General features: G+C 41.2%; 2 protein-coding genes across 2 annotated transcripts; both read left to right on the top strand.

Moving 5' to 3' along the window:
- Positions 1 to 669: 669 nt before the first annotated feature.
- On the top strand, positions 670 to 12,575 carry frmd8 (FERM domain containing 8). Its single transcript, XM_031743520.2, has 11 exons — positions 670 to 1,111; positions 2,353 to 2,450; positions 2,578 to 2,745; positions 2,860 to 2,961; positions 4,235 to 4,293; positions 4,642 to 4,808; positions 6,844 to 7,059; positions 7,140 to 7,263; positions 7,361 to 7,510; positions 9,878 to 10,106; positions 10,236 to 12,575. The coding sequence occupies exons 2-11, from the start codon at positions 2,360 to 2,362 to the stop codon at positions 10,343 to 10,345; spliced, it is 1,416 nt and encodes a 471-aa protein (XP_031599380.1). The 5' UTR covers positions 670 to 1,111; positions 2,353 to 2,359; the 3' UTR covers positions 10,346 to 12,575.
- vps51 (VPS51 subunit of GARP complex) lies at positions 10,955 to 20,120 on the top strand. The gene is made up of 12 exons (XM_031743509.2): positions 10,955 to 11,076; positions 13,740 to 13,932; positions 14,317 to 14,446; positions 14,560 to 14,706; positions 14,801 to 15,020; positions 15,496 to 16,390; positions 16,548 to 16,763; positions 16,872 to 16,955; positions 17,040 to 17,174; positions 17,261 to 17,382; positions 19,089 to 19,176; positions 19,267 to 20,120. Exons 1-12 carry the CDS (start codon positions 11,042 to 11,044, stop codon positions 19,525 to 19,527), a joined length of 2,526 nt encoding a protein of 841 aa, XP_031599369.2. The 5' UTR covers positions 10,955 to 11,041; the 3' UTR covers positions 19,528 to 20,120.
- The last annotated feature ends 104 nt before the right edge of the window (positions 20,121 to 20,224 follow it).

Here is a 20,224-nt window from a genome sequence, read left to right as displayed (position 1 = left end):
CTGTGTGACGTTCAGGACAAACAAGTTCGATCCATGGAGGCCCCATGTCGCACCTTACAGGACTTAAAGGATCTGTTGCTAACATCTGGGTGCCAGATACCACAACACACCTCCAGGGGTCTAGTGGAGTCCATGCCTCCATGGGTCAGCAAAAGGGTGACATGTGACAAACACAACATTAGGCAGGTGGTCATAATGTTATGCCTGGTCGGTGTATATTTAGAGTCACTGTTTTTAAATCTGTTGAAAAGATTCATGACTCTTTATTGTCATTATGCAAGGATAACATAATTATGGCAATACTCCCTGACATGGTGCATTAAACTTAAATAACAGGTCAATATACTGCCAAGAATATTAACATATACAATTTAAGAAGTCTATAAATATGGGAAAATACAATGGGTGATATTAAACTGTGAGTAAATGCAATCCAATAAATACCACTTTGTGAGACATGGGTTGAGACTGTATCAGATCAAAGTTGATTCATGAGGACGTCTGAAGCTGTGACTGCGTGGAATCGACTGTATTACCGTGGCTGTAATCTGTTTTTCGCAGGTAAATTTAATGACAGTCAACATTTAAACAGAATTAATCCGCTGCCTGCTGAAATACAACTGCGATTACGTTTCAGTCACGTGACGGAACGACGCGCTCTCTGACGTTTGCCTCATTTTTTCCCCGTCATTCTGAGGATCAAGTATTTTTGACCCGATCTCATGTGAACGACTTCAAAGTGTACACTCTGTGTCAGTCAGTGAACTTTCAAAGTACCTCCAGATGGAACATGTATGGATATTCGCTTCCAGTGTCCTCCGCGACTGTTTAATTTAGAAATATTTGAATTGCTGTGGTTAGAAAAATCTTCTAGCTTGGCTGTCACACCCAAATAATGAGGAACGGTTTAGAATAATCAAGTCGTTCGGGAGTCGCAAAATTTGAAACTGTTGCAGCTGCTAGAAGAGCTAGTTCAGGGTAGCTGGGAAGCTGTGGTGAGGGCAATAACAGCGGGTTTTTAATTAGTCAGTGTACTTGGCCACAGTACTTACAAAATCAGCAGGCTCCCATCTAGAGAAGCAAGTGGACGGAAACTTACAGGAACTGGCAGGTAGGTGGACAACAGAGACATTGGAACATAGTAGTTTCATCACTTGCTATTAATAGTGGGTCACTCTGTTAAACAAAACACACACAAAGTTAGCCAATGGGCCAGATAGCTTCGGCATCTAAATTGTTTCCTACTGGCAGATAAATGAAGCGCATTAACACGTCTAAAATGATCGCAGTGACGTCCAGTGTTGGTAATATTTCCGATGCCTAGCTAATTTAGCTAGCATGGTGTTTTCAACTGCCTGTTAGCTAACGTTAGTCAACGCATTTCACTTTTTGTGTGTTGAGTTATTCTCTGTAATGTCTACCTTTAATCCCCGGCTGAGTTTGGGTATGTAAGGGGCAGCCCTGTTAAAACTAAGGAGCTAGCTATTGTTTTATCCACGGGCGGCGAGATGTTGCCCGTTTCAACGACGCCCGTGTTTGTTATCTCTCTGTAACGGTATGAAGGCTGTTCTAGAAATGTTCGAAGCCACGTTAAAAACCATAACAGTTACATGTTGGTGCTCAGGGAGCACTGCAGTTGAACAGGGTGAGGTCAGCAGTCGACTGACTGGGATGTAGTGATTGTATAGGATCATTCTCGGGTTAAAAACACGAGGTGGCGCTGGGTTATGTATTGAACCCTGACTTTTGTTTTGAACAAAATATAATAGAAAGAGCACCAAGTGGAATAAAGTGATAAAGATACACCCCCTGTTATTGTAGGGTCTACCTTACAATATAAAGCGCCTTGAGGCGACTGTTCTTGTGATTTGGCGCTATATAATTAAATTGAATTGAATTCCTACTGGTCTAGTTATCTCTGAAGGGGCTACTTAGCTGTAATGCTTTATTTAGAGATATATAGTATGTGGCTATTCCCAAGCTATTACACACATGTGTAAGAATGTCAGTATAAGCAGCACACACGCCTACACCGCTTTGCTGGCATTTCCTTTTAGCATACTGTTGATGAATAACTTGAGAGTCCATTAGGGTTGGGAGTGGGACTCTAATATATTGCAGGTGTGCTGCCTCTGTTGCCATTTCTGTGTTCAACTGCGACGTGTTTGTGTTCCTCAAGTGCAGTTTACAGTATTGTTTTGGTTTTCACTCCTGGTGATTGTTTTGTCTCACCCATCAGACACTTGGGTACATTTCTAGCCATCCCTTCCGGTTGCATTGCTCCTCCCTCTAAAGTATCTTGTCTTGAGTCTGTGTTGTTACTGGTCTGAATTTTTGGTGTTTTGATTTCAGATTAGAGATGGAAGGAGATGAGTGCAGTTTTCCTCCAGATTCATCAGATGATCACTCACTAAGAGGAAGTGTGGCTTCTTCTGCAACACTATCCCGTGGTATGATGCCAAACAGTCTCACCTAGATTATTTTATCATGCAAAAACCCCCCAAAGTAGTTAATCTATTATTATTGTTTTTGTTATTAATCTTTTTGCTTTTTTTAAAATTATGTTTTTTCACACAGCTCAAGATGTGCTTATATACTTGTTTGGTGACAGTGCAGTACACTTAACTCTAGAAGGGCTCGGCACTGTCACCGTGCAAGAGCTGGGCCGCAACGTTCGTGAAGCTCTCCATATTCCTGAGTCTGTACAGGATGTTTTTGCCTTCTGGCTTTGCTCTCCACTGCTCGGTTAGAACTCTTTCCCCCCCTCATATTTCTATCACTTAACTGTAATATGTGATATTACTTGATATGAGTAAAACATATTGCTGTATAACTTTTTTCCTCACTCCCTATCTTCAGAACTGCAGTTAAAGACAAGGCATCAACCATACAAGTTGTGTCGGCAGTGGCACGACTTGCTTTATCGCTTTACCGAGGCTTCAGAGGAAGACATTTCACAAGGTCAGAGTTTTGACTTGCGTGCGCCACCAAACACTGGACTAAAGAAAAGCTGTCAATGCAAGAAATCTAGTTTCTGTAATGAAAGCATGAGAGGAACTTCATACAGGAAAAGGGTGGTTGCAGTGTACAAAGAGATGAAAGGAAAGATAATGGCTTCTGCTGCTGAGTGGTAGATTATTCTTGTAAATCCTTCCTAATAAGATAAAGTAAAGCTTTTTGCTTACAGAGTATGCTCTCTTATGTTGCCATAAATCTAATAATTAAACAGCTGCAATCCTCTACAGACCGAAGAATATTATTCTATAGTTTCTAAAACACTGTATTTAGCAATGAGCTGCACGTAAACATCTGTCCAGTCTAGTAATTGGCACTCTCTGTTTGCCTTAAGCTGACTTCTGTCATCAGCCTGGTTTTCTGCCTCCAAACAAAGCATTTTTGCGTGCTGACAACAGCTTGTTTCTTTTTCTGCAGCTGTTTCCTCTTTATTTCTAGCTTACTTATAAGTTAATGCTGGTTGCTGGCTTACTCGAGGTAAATAATGGATAAAAGGGCTGTCAGGTTTGCTTGGATGAGATAAAAGAGAAACAAGGAAAAGGAGGCATTGACATGAACTGCTGTTGTTGAACAGGAAAGGAAACGACTGAAACAGGTAGAAAATCAAAGTGAATATAGAACAACCATTTGGAGGAAGAGAAAAAGAGACGTTATATTCCACTCTTTGAGAGATTATGTGATCCTTTTAGGATTACAGCAGTTCTTATGAGCTAATTCATTAGCATCCCTTAGCATGGATTATGCAGAACAGAATAGCAAAAGTTTTTACTGTTAGTTACTGCTTGTGTTAGACTTAAGGTTAAGTACAGCACATTTTAAATGAGTTGTAAGTGGGGTAAGAGGCGCTGACTCAGTCTGCTGTTTTTTGTTTCTTTTTCTGTTTGTTTTTTTGTCCTAAAACCTCCCCCTCAGAGACGATCAGCCCACACGTTTGCAGTGTGGCAGGTGCTTTTAGTCTACAGTGACAGCTTTCCACCAATAAAGCATAAAAAGTATCACACAGGTATTGTATAATCCCTTAAAAGCTGTTACTTTTCCTGTGGAGTAAATTCCACCCACGCCACAGGACTGAGAGCCACAGCAGAGTGGGCTTGAGGGGACTCGCATTGTCTTTCTACCCTACCTCCTCCACACTGGATGATGAGGCTGAATGTCATCCAATGTGGACTTGAATACTTCGCCAAACAGTAAAGCATGATTGTCCTCTGCCTTTTTACAGATGAACCATGTCTCCAGTACAGACGCAGTGTGTTTTATCCGAAATCTAAAGAGCTGCAGGTATTCTTAACTCTGCTACAACTTTCACTAATCTTAGAATGGTGAAAACGGTGTTATACTCCAGGGGTAACAGAGGCCTGCATTTCATTTTTCTGAAGATTTTGTCTAATTTATTGACTTCACATGGCTCGTGGAACTAACAGTGTTTCCTTGTGTTACACACATAGCAGCAAATTAAAGTTGACTTTAATTTGCTGCTTTTAATATTAATGATTTTTATTGTGAAATATGTCAAATCAAATCAAACAAAGCAAAATGAAATACAGATTTTGACTTAACTAGACAAAACTCTTTTTCAATTTTAAATTTAATGTGCTTACTGGGAGTTACTGTCTCACTCCTGTGCAGATACAAGAGGAAGGAGTGTTGCGACTTCTTTATGAGGAAGCCAGGAGCAACATCCTCACCGGTCGATACCCCTGCGACCCTGAGCATTGGACTAGTCTTGGAGCTTTGTCTATTGCTCTCGATGAGGGAACTAGTCTGGACAGCAAACAGTTTACTACAACTATAAGGTGAGAAGCAACTGCTCATAAATAACTACACATGATGATGTTAGGGGGAATTTGTTTATGTTTCATGTGCCTGAAAGAAAAAAGTATTGGCCAATATGTCTTAAGTCTTGCTTCTTTCTACTTCACTTATATCTTCCTCCATACATAATAGAAAAGGAAGAAATCGGTCCCCAGACCCTACTGATGTTTATTTTATGTGTTTTGTTAGTGGTCTGGCAACATTCAGTCATTCCCTTATTCAGCGGTCCCCAACCTTTTTTGCCTCACGGACCGGTTTATGCCCGACAATATTTTCACGGACCGGCCTTTAAGGTGTTGCGGATAAATACAACAAAATAAAACTAGTACCGGTACCAAAAAAAAGAAGATTTATTCATAACACACGTGAAAAGACCCAGGAAAACCGAGTTAACGATAAAAACGATAACAAAATAACGCTGAAAACCGATAAAAACCCTGAAAACCATACATTTCACACCTGAGCCTCAACTCTCGCGGCCCGGTACCGGTCCGAGGCCCGGGGTTGGGGACCGCTGTCCTTATTCACATTATGTACCCTCCACCTAAAGTATTTAAAATAATTTTTTGTTTAAGGCGTTGGTAATTTAGTGGGATTCTTTTTTTATTGAAGAGCATATCTTAAAGCATAGATGGAAGAGAAGGAAACTGCAGAGTCAGTGAAGTTAATATATATATCTGTGAAAGTGAGCCAGTTGCGTGCCATTTCAGAAAAGTAATCCTTGCTTAATCTGACTAAGTTTTTCCCAGTATTCTGCTCTGTTTGTTTACTCTTGCACTTAGAGAATGTGCTCATACACGTTCACACAGACTTTGCAGTTTGTGCAAAATGAAACAGTATCTCTCTTCCATTTATTTATAAATAAATGGTGGTTCTGCCTTTCATAAATCTGTCAGACTTGGAGAGGATGCCTTTCTACAGCACAGCCTAATGTAGTAGAAAAAATAAACAATGAAAAAAAGCACCACCCAAACCATTTCCCACAGCCTCCATATTCCTCAATTAGGGATCTGATAGATGGAGTAGCTTTTAATGCTTCACTACAGTCTATGACGATGTGATACAGTCCTGTAAAAGGTACACAGATATTGTGAAAAAGGTCAGTAGTCCATTTTTTTTTTATTAACAGTTGCCTGAACACTGCAGTGTATTTCTAAGTACTTGTTGGTGTGCAGGTGGGATAAGGCATTTCTAATGACAACATTCATCATAGGTTTCTTCTCTGTCAGGTTGTCTAAGAGCCACTGCAAGTACTAAAAATTGACACTGTACATACAATGCAGCATTAGGTGTATTATCATTATTATTAGTGTAACCTACTCTTAGAAGAATCTTACAGGCACCCACAGCTACACAAAAACATGCATATTTATAGACTTTTTAAGGAAGTCTTTGCTTATGGTGTTGCAAAATCCTACTCTGTGTTTTTATCTGCTGTCTGAACTTCCTCCCTGCTGTTTCAAAGCAATTTACTGACTGATCCATAAGTATTATACTGCGAAAGATAATCTGATGTTCTTACTGCATGAACATAAACAATAATGCTGCACCTCAACTAGTTTAAAAACATTAACTGTCCAAAGTAGAATAAAATAGATTCCTATGATGGCCGATGACGAGACAAAGCTGGGCAATTCTTTGAAGCGTGTTTATGGGTTATTTTAAATATAGCTGCTGTCATCAGAAGATTTCTACATAATTATATGAAATAGATTCTGTAAAGTAAGTAGTTCTCTCGCACTTAAGGAGCGTGTTTATCTAAGAATGTGAGTGGTAGCATTAAAGGAGGAAAGGTCAAAAACTAGAGCTACACTCTAAACAATTTAATTGGGAGATGAGTGCATTTTGTCCTTTGGTCTCACAAAAAGTCACAGTAAGACGCGCTGCGAAGAACATTTAAATGAGACAAACATGAAAGGAAGAAAGATTGACAGTTGGGTAAATTAGGAAAGAGGAGCAGACGAGAGGAAATACTTCACAGATCTGATGCAAACCTCTGTCCTCTGTTTTCCACAGGGAGAAGAAGCTGTCTTCTTATCTGCCTGCACATGTCACCATGGGGAGCGGAGGCTTGTTCTCTACTTTGCGAGGGAAGTCAAGCCGTCAGGTCGGGCTGGAGCAGAACCTTTTTAAGGAGTACAGTAAGATCTGCACATCTGCTGGAAGCTCTCCCGAGCCCACGCAGCTCCTACACCAGTACCTCAACACGTGTCACACGCTGCCTTATTATGGGTATGAATTAGCATAATGACACATTTTTGAATTGTATTTTTCCACAGAAGGCAAATGATTAATTTTAAATGTGAAAACAGGTGTGCTTTCTTCTTTGGGGAGATTGACAAACCAGCGCAGGGGATCCTGCAAAGGGGAAAACGTAAAGCTGTCAACATTGGGATCTGCCTGGAAGGTGTTTATGTGATGGATGTCAAAGAGAAGGTGAGCATTGCTTCACACCTTTAGTAAAACAGCAGCTGCACATGCCGTGGTTCTCACTCTGCGATTCTGTTCCTGTTATGGAAATGTTTTCCCGCAGCACGTGCTGCTTGGCCTGCGCTTCAGTGAGCTCTCCTGGGACCACAGCTACCCGGAGGAGGAGGGGGATTCACACATCCTGTGGCTGGAGTTTGATGGAGATGAAGACGGCACTCCTGTCAACAAGTTGCTAAAGATCTACTCAAAACAGGTAAGAAACTTTTTCCATCCATCCGTCCATCCGCTCATCCAGGGCTGGGGCATTGTGGCAGCAGCCTTAGCAGAGAAGTCCAAACCTCCTTTGTGTTCCCCTCACTACCTCCTTGACTGCAGGGCATTCAGAATGCTGCTGCTAGGCTTCTGACAAAGCATCACAAACACTCCCATGCCACTCCCCTGCTGATTCAGCTGCACTGGCTCCCTGTCAAGTTCAGGGTCCAATTTAAGGTCATAATCATGACTTATAGGGCCCTGCACAGTGTAGCTCCAACTTACTTAAGTGATCTTCTTCTTTCTTATCACCCCAGCAGGTCCCTGAGGTCTTGTGACCAGGGTTGCTGGTTGTCCCGCATACAAGGTTAAAAACAAAAGGTGACAGAGCGTTTGTATCAGTGGCTCCCAGACTCTGGAACTCGCTCCCTTTGAGTTTGAGATCTGTGGACTCGGGTTTTTAACTGCTTTTTAAAAGACATGACTATCTGTTTAAACTTGCTTTTGGTTAATTTTGTTTTGTTTTGGATTTTAATGTCTGTTCTCTGCCTCTGTAAAGCACTTTGTGATTTTATCTTGAAAGGTGCTATATAAATAAAATTTTACTTTACTTTACTTTACTTACTCCTTCAGCTCACCCAAGGGAAACACTGAGGGATTCCCAGGCTTTGGGGAATCTTCTTGGTAGGACATGCTCAGAACATCTCAGTTTCCTGTAGACATCCTTGTTAGCTGGCTCCTTTTGATACAGTGGAGTAGCAGCTCAACTCTGAGCCCTGAACTCCTCACCCTATCTTTAAGGGAGAGGCCTACGCCCATTTGGAGAAAGCCTCTATCCACTACCCTCAGTACTCAACTATTGACGCCAGCTGTTTGAAAACTTTTTATGAAATTAAAAAAAATAATATGGTGTGAATATCTCCACTTTCTTTGCTCTATTCAAGCATGTCTTATGGCTGTCAGCTGTAGTCCTCTGACGCACTTTCAAATGAGATGTTTTCAACTTGGACAAAAGATGCAGTCACTTCTCAAGAGCACCTGCTGTTTGTGAGATTTCCAGGATTGAATGAAGCAGCTGTGCATATTTGTGTTTAGATGAGTGTTACAATTGATATAGGTGCTGAAGCCTAAAAAATATCAAGTCATTTTTGTGCTTCAGGTGTATCATCCTCATTCGGTAAACGTGGCACCAAAAAGTTGTTACCTAATAGTAAAAGCATTATTACCATAATCACCAGGCTCTAAGCCTTAGTAGGGCTGTAGGATATGACGAAATATATCGGAAGATGGAATTAAAATGCCTGTTGTTTCATATTATATCGTCGTTTATTTTGTGCTGTCACACACACACTGTTTACTGCAAAACAAATCAAAGAACTTGTTCCTAAACAAGGGGCTACTTCTGTAGCATATATATAGTTGTGTTGTAAAAAGTCTGATATGAACCAGAAAACTATACTTTGCAAAATTATACCACAAACCAGTCCCCACCACAGATTCTGACACAACAAACCTGTTCTAGCACCTACGCAAGGATCACATGAAAGAGTATGGAGAGGGTTCACGAATGAGAAGCAAAAAAAGAACCGTTAGGTGCTCAAAATACAACAGAGTCAAGTGTTAGAACAGCCTTTACCCTCGGCGCGCCATATAATAGACTCACAAAGATGGAAGGAGATAATAGCAGCTATTGCAGCTTTTATCTATAAAGACACGGTCCTAACTTAGAATGTCGAGAAACAGGGATTTCTAAATTGGTCAAAACACTTGACATGTCCAGCCGAAAACACTTCACGCAAGTCCAGTTGCCTCATTTATATTATGAGTGTCGGGCCAAAACATTGGAGGAAATCTACAATGTAGCATGCTACACTGCAGCATCAAATGTATGCACAGTGCACTTCACCCGAGACCAGACACACTGCAGTCAGTGTTTGCAGACGTGCTGTCTTCCTGATGACCATGCAGGGGAAATGTTAGCCAGAGCCCTCAAGGAGGCTCTCGAGTCATGGGGACTGTGTGAGGGTCATCTAGTATGTGCCACAAAGGATGATGCCACACAAGACCATATTTATTTTGTTTAAAGTGTTTTTTAGCCTTGTATCGTTTTTAGTGTGCATTTGCATTTCATATATGTTGTGAGTATTTTATGTTGGGTCTTTAGTTATTTGATATTGAAAAGTGTCTTAGTCAAACATATGTCAAGATGTTATACATAAAAGCTCAAAAATAATCACGTATGAATGAGTACTGTTCATTTTTTATTAATTAATTAGTGTAAAAAAGAATTTGTATTTTACGTGTGGCGATTATATAAACTATTCATTGAATTTACACTGAATTTTTTTTTTTTGTCCCCTCCAACAAGGCGGAGCTCATGAGCGGCTTCATCGAGTTCTGCGTGGAGCTTAAGTCTGCGTCCGAGGGGGCAGCTGCAGCCGAGATGGACGGCGAGGTGAGTTTGTCACAGCAGCCCGGCGGACAGGAAGAAAGGAGCAAGAATGGGCGTGGCGGAAGGCGCGGGATGCTGCACAGGCAAGGCAGCGTTGTGTGCAGCAGAGTCCAATCGCTTAACACCATCAGCTACGTCGATGACGGTGAGGGCCAAACTTGTTTAACAGCAGGGTTATCCTTTCTGGAGGTAGCTCCTTCTGTGCCGTTTCACAGTATCAGAGATTTTTTTTTTTTTTTTCAGCATTTGTTCATTTTTGTTTTTTGTTTTTTAGGAAAAGAAATCAAACGCTTGAAGCCCAAGAGAGCCGCGTCTTTCTTCGCCCGACAGGCGTCTGCAGTGTCCTACTCTGCAGTGCAAACAGAGAGTCTGGAGCAGGGTTAAAGTCGCCCATCAGATCTGACCTGATCCTCTCAGAGACCAAATCTGAACATTTTACACTGAGATTTAAAACAAAAAAAATGGAGAGATGTACTTTGAGCTTGAGACATTTATCTGCTAATATATGAACATGTAAAGGACCAAATGACAGCAATCCAAGTGTGAGTGACAATATTTATCTTCTGAAGTTGTGTACATTAAGCGAGTACAGTAATGTGAAAAAAGATCTAGCAGCTATGCTTCCAAGGTTCAACTGAAGTGGGTGTTCCTTAAACAGCCTATTGTAAAGATCATATGATGAATAAGTGTGAGACAAGCCTTATAATAATCCTCAAACAGTGACTCCAGTCAATAACTGTTTTTGACCTTTCTGCAGCGCTCTGGAAGCGGATTTACTGCTATTATTCAAACATGTTGCACCTCAAATGAGTATAACCACTGCATTACCTCTACTCATCTTATCGGGGATTGAGCATTAAGAATATTTAAAGCTTTCGTAACTCCACCTCAGACTTTAAACGATACCACAAACGGCAACAGTCAGCATGACAAACATTTTTCAGGGGACTATCTAAGGGTGCATTTCCGCTATTCTGCTTTTTTCAAACTGCCAGTGCCTTGATCTCTACAAAGGGTGAAGCCACTTCAGAAAAAGTAGAAACGTGTCGCGTCCGGCTATCCTGACCATAAACAATCCTTATGGGAGCACATTGGCTATGTTGTGGAGGACTTTTGTAAGTACAGGAGTTTTTGACAAAGTCAATATTAAGCGATATCTGCAGCTAGTTTGAAAGAGGTGGCACGATGACCTGCTTTAAAAATGTGAGTTTTAAAACTTCTTGTTAAAGAAGCTGCAGTTCTGTGGTCACAGTATCAAGTGTTTAAATGGATTTGCACTAATAAAAGAATTGAATTAAAGCTATAAAACTGTAGAACCTGTGTAGGAAAAAATATATTCATCTAAAGATCATCCAGCACTGCCGCACCATGCTTGTATTCAAATGTTAAATTTCAAAGCATGGACGATTAGTACAAGCGATCTGTCGGCACACAGTCTAACCTGACTGTTGGACCTGATGAGCAAGAAAACTGATGCAATACTGTTCTTGTGCAACTTCTGACATGACAGAAGGTAAATTGAAAGTGTAGACATTAAAGAAACTAACAGTGTTGTTTTTCTGCAAACACGGTCACTGTTGACATCATTGGGGAAAAAAGGCCTCGTTTTCAGCTTTACGACGATTCATTTACCAATGCAAAGAATTTCATTACTTGATTATTAGATTTATATATCATTAAAACAATTTCCGCTTCACTTTATCTCCAAAAGCTAACCAATCTGTTGACCCGGTTGTCACTAGAGAGCGACTGTGTGTTCTGAACACAAAACAAGGACCAAGTTGTGGCCACACTGTTGAAAATCTTAAGTCTTTCCACCAAAGCAAGCCTGTCTGACATGCTGCAACCAAGTGTATGCTACCTTAACGCTGCAGAGACAGATTTTAGCCTCCAGCACTTGGCAGAGTCCCCCGGGTGTCACTCTGAACCCCACACTAATGCTAAGGGAGGCAGTTTCTGTCTCCACATCTCTGTAATAGCGCCTTCCACTTGAACACGTGCCCTCGTTGGAGATGTGGCGGCACATGCGGTCTATTCTTCTCGATTTTCCTCAGCATGCAAACGGCAGAATGTCCTTACTTTTCTATGCTTCAACTTGTGTATCAGCTGCTGTCTGTATACTAACGCCAGCAGCTCAGTATGTTGTTGCCAACAAACACTATGCATGTCACGTTGTAGAATAGGCATTCCGACAGTCTACACATCATGTGATGCTGCACTTGTTAATACTAATACACTGTTTCTAAACATTTTACAGCAGGAGATTTGTTTTGTATTGTTTGTTAGCTTATATGAGAGAACACTTTTACTTTCTTTTGGTTTGTTTTCATGTACTTTGTTTGTATATGTGAATGAAGAAATAGGTCTCAAACACTTTACAGAAGCTTAAAGTGCCTTTTTTGTTTCTACTGGGTTGGCGTCTAAATTACTGTTTTCGTGCATTGAAACCAGAAAATGGACAGTTGTGGTATTGCTATGGTTTAAAATGATGTATTTCCTTTATGTTATGTGATGTGAGTATATTTGAGTAACTGGATGGCGGATGTTGAACAGTGTACTGTAATTCCTCTCGGTTGTCAGCTCGGCCTTCATTAAAATTATGAGATGATGGAAAGTGGCCCCGTTTTTCTGAACATACCTGTCATCAAATATTCCTTCCTCAGTCTGCTACCTGCTGCTTAAGTGTACTAAAGCCATATTTTAACCACTATGTTATTCTGCATATGATTTAATAACATAACTTCATGCAAACTTCTCATCAGTATTTCTGTGGCATTTTGTTTTACTTAAACACTTGCAGTTGTAGAATAATGTTAGAGTCGAGCCAACAATTTCTTAACTGAGGTGCCATCTTAGCTAGATCCATTTCAAATTGTTTGGGGAAATAAGTTCATTGTTAAATGTTTATGTTTTAATATATGGCAGGTATGATAAGAGTTGATATATATGTAGAAAGCTTGGTGAGTGCTCCTGTGGAAATGATTTAACATGCACCTAAAACCTCTGATTTTCTGCTTTCACAAATGATTTTCAAATACCTGAACTATATCCCAGATTATTATTCCTCTATGATTTTTATGTTCATGATAAAATATAGACTTTTGTCACATTTTAAATCTTATAATAAAAGTGTTTTTTTTCCTCTGATCACTCAAGGGATGAGCATTTCTTTGTGTTTTTTCTTGATTTCAACATTGTAGGATTTGCTATGATCACAGATTATCATACACATTTAATCCATTTTGGTGTCATTTAATTTTTCCCTACAACCCCCCAAAATGGAAGAATCCTTCAATCTAAGCACTTTAATAGGGCGTTACGTGCCAATTAGGACATGCGCAGTTGTGCGCATAACTAGAACACTTACCTGAACAATTATGAGCTTTGTCTCTGTCTATACTTTGCCAAAAACATACATTCTTACATAAAATACATAAATTTTGAAGCCTATAGTGAATAAAAAGATCAACAAAGAGAAACTGCTCTAATTGGCTGTTTAGATTACGTGCACTGGTGGGCGACGTAACACCGGATAGGCTAGAAACCCGGAAACAACACCGCTTCCACCTAGCTGCTTCTGCCTCAGAGAAAATATGACATTTTCTGAATATTTATCCTGAATGATTTTGTTGTTTCCAGTTGGCAGCGAGGCTAAACACACAGCGGTCACACAGGAGCTTTGTGTTGCCGTTTCCCAGCTAGAGGCTGTCGTTTGTCTCCTGTCAGCTGGTTTGTCGTCGCCTTTGTTTATCGTTATTTTACTTTAAACGTTTCACAGCTGGCCGCCGTTCATTATGGACGAGGGCTCGGTGCCAGTGGCTGAGGACCCGGGAAGGAGGCGGAGAGTGCACGGCATGTTGAAGCTGTACTACGGGCTGAATGAGGAAGGAAAGGCCCCGGAGCAGCCGGAGTCCCTGGATCCCTGCGACATCAATGGGCCTCATTTTGACCCGGAGCTCTATCTCAACAAGGTGCGAAACTGCTATTGTCATTGTAATCCGTTCAGTGGCTCACAAAGCTGGACTGCTTCAGAATTTTAGCGTAAGCTTGATGCCAGATAATAGAACATGAAATGCTGAAATCGACAATACTATACACAGTGCACAGTGCAGATTGCAGTGATGTTACATGAACTGAAGAAAACACCAGAGTACTTCCTTCATTTGTCCCAGTTGTAATGTCACTACAAGTAAAGATGTAGATGGCTGTGAATTTTAAAACACAAATCTGCTCCTGTCTTTGCCAAACAGTGAGAAATGAACCAGTGCTAATACTACATCACACTATATATAGAAGACACAAATGACCACTAAGCATATGTACAGTAACTTCTTTTTTTAAATATCCAAATCCAGCTCAGGAGGGAGTGCTCTCTCACGGAGCTGATGGACCAGGAGACCTGTATGGTCAGGCAGATCCGCTCTTTGGACAGCGACATGCAGACCCTGGTGTATGAAAACTACAACAAGTTTATATCAGCTACAGGTGAAGGGAACATCACAAACACACACACACGCTGCTGCTGTAACGTAAGCTGACATTAAATTGTGCAAACCTGGATAGCTGAAACAGCCTTCCTTTTTCTTTCCTTCTGCCAGACACCATAAGAAAGATGAAGAATGACTTCAAGAAGATGGAAGATGAAATGGATTGTCTGTCTGCTAACATGGCTGCGATCACAGAGTTCAGCGCTCGGATCAGCGGCACTCTTCAAGACCAGCATGCGCAGATAACCAAACTCTCTGGTGAGACCTAACCTGACTGTTTATTTGAATGAAACTTTTTAATTGTGATTTGTATTTTATTTATTTTTTTGGGTCTTACCATGTTTCACTCCAGGTGTTCACACTCTGTTGAGGAAGCTGCAGTTTCTGTTTGAACTCCCTGCAAGGTTGAATAAATGTTTGGAGCTGCAGGCCTACGCTCAGGCAGTGAACACCCACCGCCGTGCTCGCTGCGTACTGCAGCAGTACAGCCACCTGCCCTCCTTCAAGGGAATTCAGGATGACTGTCACGCCATCATGGACAAGCTGGCACAGGAGCTTCGACAGAAGTTCAGGTGACAATGACTAGTTATTACAATATATAACAAAAATAATTTTAATTAGCATAAACAGCATGTTTGACACAACTGCATAGATATTAAAATTAAAAATAAAAAAAAACAGCAATTGAGTTGACTCATAGACAATAAACAAATGGACATCAACCTCATCAGAGAGGTTTTATTGACAAATTTTATACATATATACTATTTTTGCTTTGTTTTGTTTTATTTTGGGTAGTTTTGTTTTATACTGTTTCAGTAAGTTTTTTTTTTCCAAAGTCTAGTTTAAATAGTGTAGTTTTATTTAAGTTGACTAGGATGTGCTTTCACACCTAGTTTTAGTTTTTAGTGTAGTTTTAGATGCCAACTCAAAAACTTTTCCTTTTATAAGAGGCTGATGCGTGAGCCAAAACTGACCAAACTTCAGGAAAAAAAATCACACGTTTCATTAAATTTCTGCTTCTGTCTTTTCTTCTTGTGATCATAGGGATGGTGGGTCAAGTGCCAAAGATTTATCAGAGTGTGTGGAGCTTCTGTTGCAGTTGGATGAGCCAGCAGAAGAGCTCTGTGATAAATTCCTGAGCCACGCGCGGTCTCGCCTTGAGTCAGATCTTCAGGGCCTGGAAGCAGAGATAAGGCCGTACCCGTCCACCTCAGCCACAAAAGATGCTTCCGTGCATGGGTTGTCGTCTACAACAGCCCCCGGATCGCCGGCCGATGGCTCTCCCAAAAACAGCTCTCTGCCTTCCCCCGCATCAAACACTGACATTCTGGAATTCATCGACAGAGGCTGCAATGAGTTTGTGAGCAGTTTATGTTTGGTAATCACGTCCTATCAAGAACTGTTTATCAACCATGCTCAAAAGGGTGAGCTGGCATCCAAAAATATTCCTCAGATGGCAAATGGCAAGCTGCATGTCTTTGTGGATGATCTGGCTGCTCGATATTTCATGCTTGTCGAGCGGAGGATACAAGAGGAGAAAGGGGTCGGGGATAACTCCCTACTTGTACGTGCGCTGGACCGCTTCCACCGCAGACTCCAGGCTGTGGCCAAACTTCTGCCTGGCTCAGCTGTGCCAAACAAGGGGACGGAGATTGTGATACGGGCGGCAACGGAGCGAGTCAAGCAGTACCTTTCCGCTCTGCAGAGCTTCTACATGGACAGCTTGACAGACGTGAGGCAGGCTCTGGCAACTCCTCGTCTCTCTGTGGCTGGCACTTCTGTGGCTGGGCCAGCCTCTGGCAGAGACGCTCCAACCAGCCTACCAGAGCTGCTCTCCTCCCTGTCAGCCTCAATTCTCAATCAGATTAAGTCGGTGCTGGCGTCAGTGCATCTCTTTACAGCTAAGGACATCACATTCTCCAACAAGCCGTACTTCAAGGTGAACATTTTCTGGGGTTTTTTGCTCCCAAACTACCTTTTATAGTTTTCATATGAGTTTGAACTAATGTGTGACATCATGTGTTACTGTAACCCTGCGTGTTGTCTCTACATTGTGCGAGTGATACCGGTTTGTGTGTGTCTCCCCTCCCTTTTAGGGTGAATTCTGCAGCCAGGGTGTACGTGAGAGCCTGGTGGTGAGCTTTATCAAGTTTGTGTGCCAGTCTTCTCGGCAGTTTTGTGAGACCGCCGGAGACAAAGGAGGTTCAACTCCCCCAGCCCTTCTGTTGCTGCTGTCTCGTCTTTGCTTGGACTACGAAACCTCTACCATCTCCTACATACTTACTCTCACAGATGAACAGTTCCTTGTACAGGTATCACAAAACAAGGAGAGTTAGCTGTCATTATGTGTTTGATCTCTCTAATCAGCCAGTCACCCTGCCAAAGACAATGACAAGAATGTGCTTTTTGCTCTCTCTCAGCACCACAGTCCCGTAACACCTGTTACAACTTTATGTGCAGAAGCCAGGGAGGCAGCACAGAAACTACTCAACCATTATGTCAAGGTAGGCTTTTTATCAACAACCTTTAAAAGTCACAGAAGTGAAACAGCCTTTTTATTTAGTTGCTTTATTTTTGTTTTGCTTCAGGTTCAAGGTCTGATTATCTCCCAAATGTTAAGAAAAAGCGTTGAAACCAGAGACTGGGTTAACACCATCGAGCCAAGAAATGTCCGCGCTGTCATGAAGAGAGTGGTAGAGGACACCACATCCATTGATGTGCAGGTGAGAGTTTTTGCAACTGTCCCACTGTCCTCACGCACTCATGATCCCACATGAATGGGCTGTTTTATGAAACTTCTGCACAATAGGTTGGTCTCTTGTATGAAGAGGGCGTGAGGAAAGCACACAGCAGCGACTCCAGCAAAAGGACTTTCTCTGTCTACAGCAGCTCCAGGCAGCAAGCCCGCTATGCTGCCAGCTACACCCCAAGGTACCATAGCTCTACACACACCGCTCAGCTGGTGGCAGTCGTGGTTTTTTTTTTGGTTCTGTTCACACCAGGCTTGGCCAACTACAGGCCTTGAGGGCCGGTGTCCTGCAGGTTTTAGATAACACCCTGGGTCAACACACTTGAATCAAATGATTAGTTCATTAGCAGGCCTCTGGAGAACTTCAAGACATGTTGAGGAGGTAATTTAGCTTTTAAATCTGCTGTGATGGATCAAGGACACATCTAAAACCTGCAGGACACCGGCCCTTGAGGCCTGGGTTTGGACACCATGGGTTTACACCATTGCGCAAAAGTAGAGTAAGTAGAGTCTAATGTGCAGAAAATGAAACAATAGAAGGGCCTTTATAAATCTGTCCAATGTTTCCCTTCAAGATTTTCAATCGGCGTTTGGATGTTCTTGAACATCTGTGATTTCAAACTTCCATAGAGAACAAATACTAACTCCCAAACAGGAGTTTTCAGTGGAAAAGGTTGGAGTGTTCAAGCTCAGAGGCTGTGCATTAGGTCAAAGGTGAAAATGCAGAATTCGTGCAGTTTACTTGCAACATTTACACAGTTTTCTGCTGTGAGTTTGTCTCCAAGGGCATAACGGTCTATGTCCGGCGGTATCTGAAGATAAACATTTCTGTAGAAATTAACTGACTGGTGTGTAAGCATGCAGCAACCTGTTTACAAGTTATGGCTCTCTGGCTTGTAACTTTGTCCTCTTAACCACACAGCATGTGATCCAGTGTGCATTGCAAACACACACATGCAAGTGGTGAGAATGGGATTTTCAAAGATTGACCTTAAAATAGTTAATAATAGTGGTAGCAGTGGTGCAGAGCTACCTACAAATTTTAAATCAGGAATGTCAAACTTGTTTATATTGTGGGCCACATGCAGCCTATTTTGACCGTAAGTGGCCCGGAAGTTTAACCAAACATTTAATCCCTATGGCTAATATATCCCAATATAAGAAAAAGAAGTGTAATTTCAACACTACGTCTCGGTTTTTCTACGTGATGAAGAAATGCTGCTGCAGTTAATGAAAGAAAACTGTCAGCATGACTCATTGGGCTTAAGCTGTAAGAAATAAATGTGTAAAATTACACAGAAAGATCTGGTAGCTTATTACCTACCATACTGTCCTATAATTATAAAACTGAAAATTTGTTGACTCACAGTAAAAAATACAATATACAGTGAAAAAACAGGAATCTTTCTGTAATTCCTTCTTAATTATTTTACTTTGCTATGAATGGCCACAGGGAAGCTCTTTATAAGTAAGAAAAGCTGTAAAACTTCTGAAAACACAATTAAAATTCAAAAATGTATGCTTGCCTTCACATTTTTCTATGCCAGTCAGTGGGCCAGATTGGAGCCTTTGTCAGGCCGATTTTGGACCTTGGGCCTTATGTTTGGCACCCCGTTTTTGATTTTGATTCATTTATTTATTTATTTTGGTAGAGTACAGTGAGTGATTTTGGAAATGTCAGCATAAAGAAATTACATTGTAATGACATTTTAATAACCACTGAGTGGTTATTAAAATATTATAAATAAAAGGCACATAGATATAGTGTTATATTACCACTTCAAAGTACGATGTCAGTTGTTTCATAGGCATTTTTAATCACACTTTAACTTTTTTAATTTATTTTTAAACACATTTTCTTAAGCACTTGTCTTCTGTTTACCTTCAGTGCTCCCATGGATACCAATCTGCTGAGCAACATACACAAGCTGTTCTCTGAAAGGATTGACATCTTTAGCTCAGTGGAGTTCAACAAGGTGGGTGCAGATCTGCAGATGGTCCTCATTTAACAAAATGAAAAAGGAAAAATCTTACATTTTCACTTGCACATCTTTCTGCTTCCTCAGGTGTCCGTGATGACGGGAATTATCAAAATCAGCTTAAAAACATTCCTGGAGTGCGTCCGCCTGCGCACTTTTGGCCGATACGGGCTGCAGCAGATCCAGGTGGACTGCCACTACCTGCAGATGTACTTGTGGCGCTTTGTTTCCGACGAGAATCTCGTGCACTTCCTGCTAGATGAGATCGTTGGAAGCGCCGCCCACCGCTGCCTGGATCCTGCACCGATGGAGCAGAGTGTGATAGAAGTTATCTGTGAAAGAGGCTAAGGCTCGGGGGGATGGAAAGAATTACACTGAAATCATGAATCCAAATTTAAACACTTCTTTTCTGTTCAACACTTGCTGTTCAGTCTGTTGATCCAGATTGAACGAGTCAGGAATTATTAATTTTTCAACACTAAATCAAACAGTAGTAGCTGTTAACTGACGTCAAATTTGTGGCAGATTTAAATTGAAGTGCTTGTCATTAAAGTGCAAATGAGCCTGTACCACTTTGGTTTGATATTGCAACTGTTACAAACTAACAAAATCTTCTCCATCTCCTCCTTATACAAAGATAGAGTTGAATAATCCACTGTACAAGCTGAAGCTTTTAGCACCTGTTTCACTTGAAGGATAAAATATTGACCTTACGTACATAATATTAATGACTAAAGAGAGAACCTGTGTCCTGTGAAAATCACATGTATTAATAAATAATTTTTAAGAGTGCTTTGCTGAATAATAATTTTCTGATTATGTAATCCATGTGTGTCTACCTGCTACCTTCATGTCGTTTGAGTCTCTGTTTTCTGGGCTTGTTTCCATGTAAGGAATGTTTAAATGTAGCTTGTCTGCAATAAAAGTGTATGAATGTGGGATTCAGAGGTTCTTGCTGCCCCTGTTGAAATCAGCTGGTACATATAGCATTGTGCTCCTGCACTGATCTAACTTGTCAGCATGATGGTGACTGAGGCGAATTTCA

This window comes from Oreochromis aureus, linkage group 10 (genome assembly GCF_013358895.1).
Source record: "Oreochromis aureus strain Israel breed Guangdong linkage group 10, ZZ_aureus, whole genome shotgun sequence".
In the NCBI taxonomy this organism is placed as follows: domain Eukaryota; kingdom Metazoa; phylum Chordata; class Actinopteri; order Cichliformes; family Cichlidae; genus Oreochromis; species Oreochromis aureus.
The sequence above is the reverse complement of the archived record's forward strand: the minus strand, read 5'-3'. Positions and strand labels throughout refer to the sequence as shown.

Coding starts and splice junctions, on each gene's coding strand:
- vps51 (XM_031743509.2), top strand. CDS start 11,042: ATGGGAGCACATTGGCTATGTTGTGGAGGACTTTT. Junction 11,077..13,739: donor CTATGTTGTGGAGGACTTTT/GTAAGTACAGGA, acceptor AACGTTTCACAG/CTGGCCGCCGTTCATTATGG. Junction 17,175..17,260: donor CCACATCCATTGATGTGCAG/GTGAGAGTTTTT, acceptor TCTGCACAATAG/GTTGGTCTCTTGTATGAAGA.
- frmd8 (XM_031743520.2), top strand. CDS start 2,360: ATGGAAGGAGATGAGTGCAGTTTTCCTCCAGATTCATCAGATGATCAC. Junction 2,746..2,859: donor GCTTTGCTCTCCACTGCTCG/GTTAGAACTCTT, acceptor CCCTATCTTCAG/AACTGCAGTTAAAGACAAGG. Junction 7,511..9,877: donor TAAAGATCTACTCAAAACAG/GTAAGAAACTTT, acceptor CCCTCCAACAAG/GCGGAGCTCATGAGCGGCTT.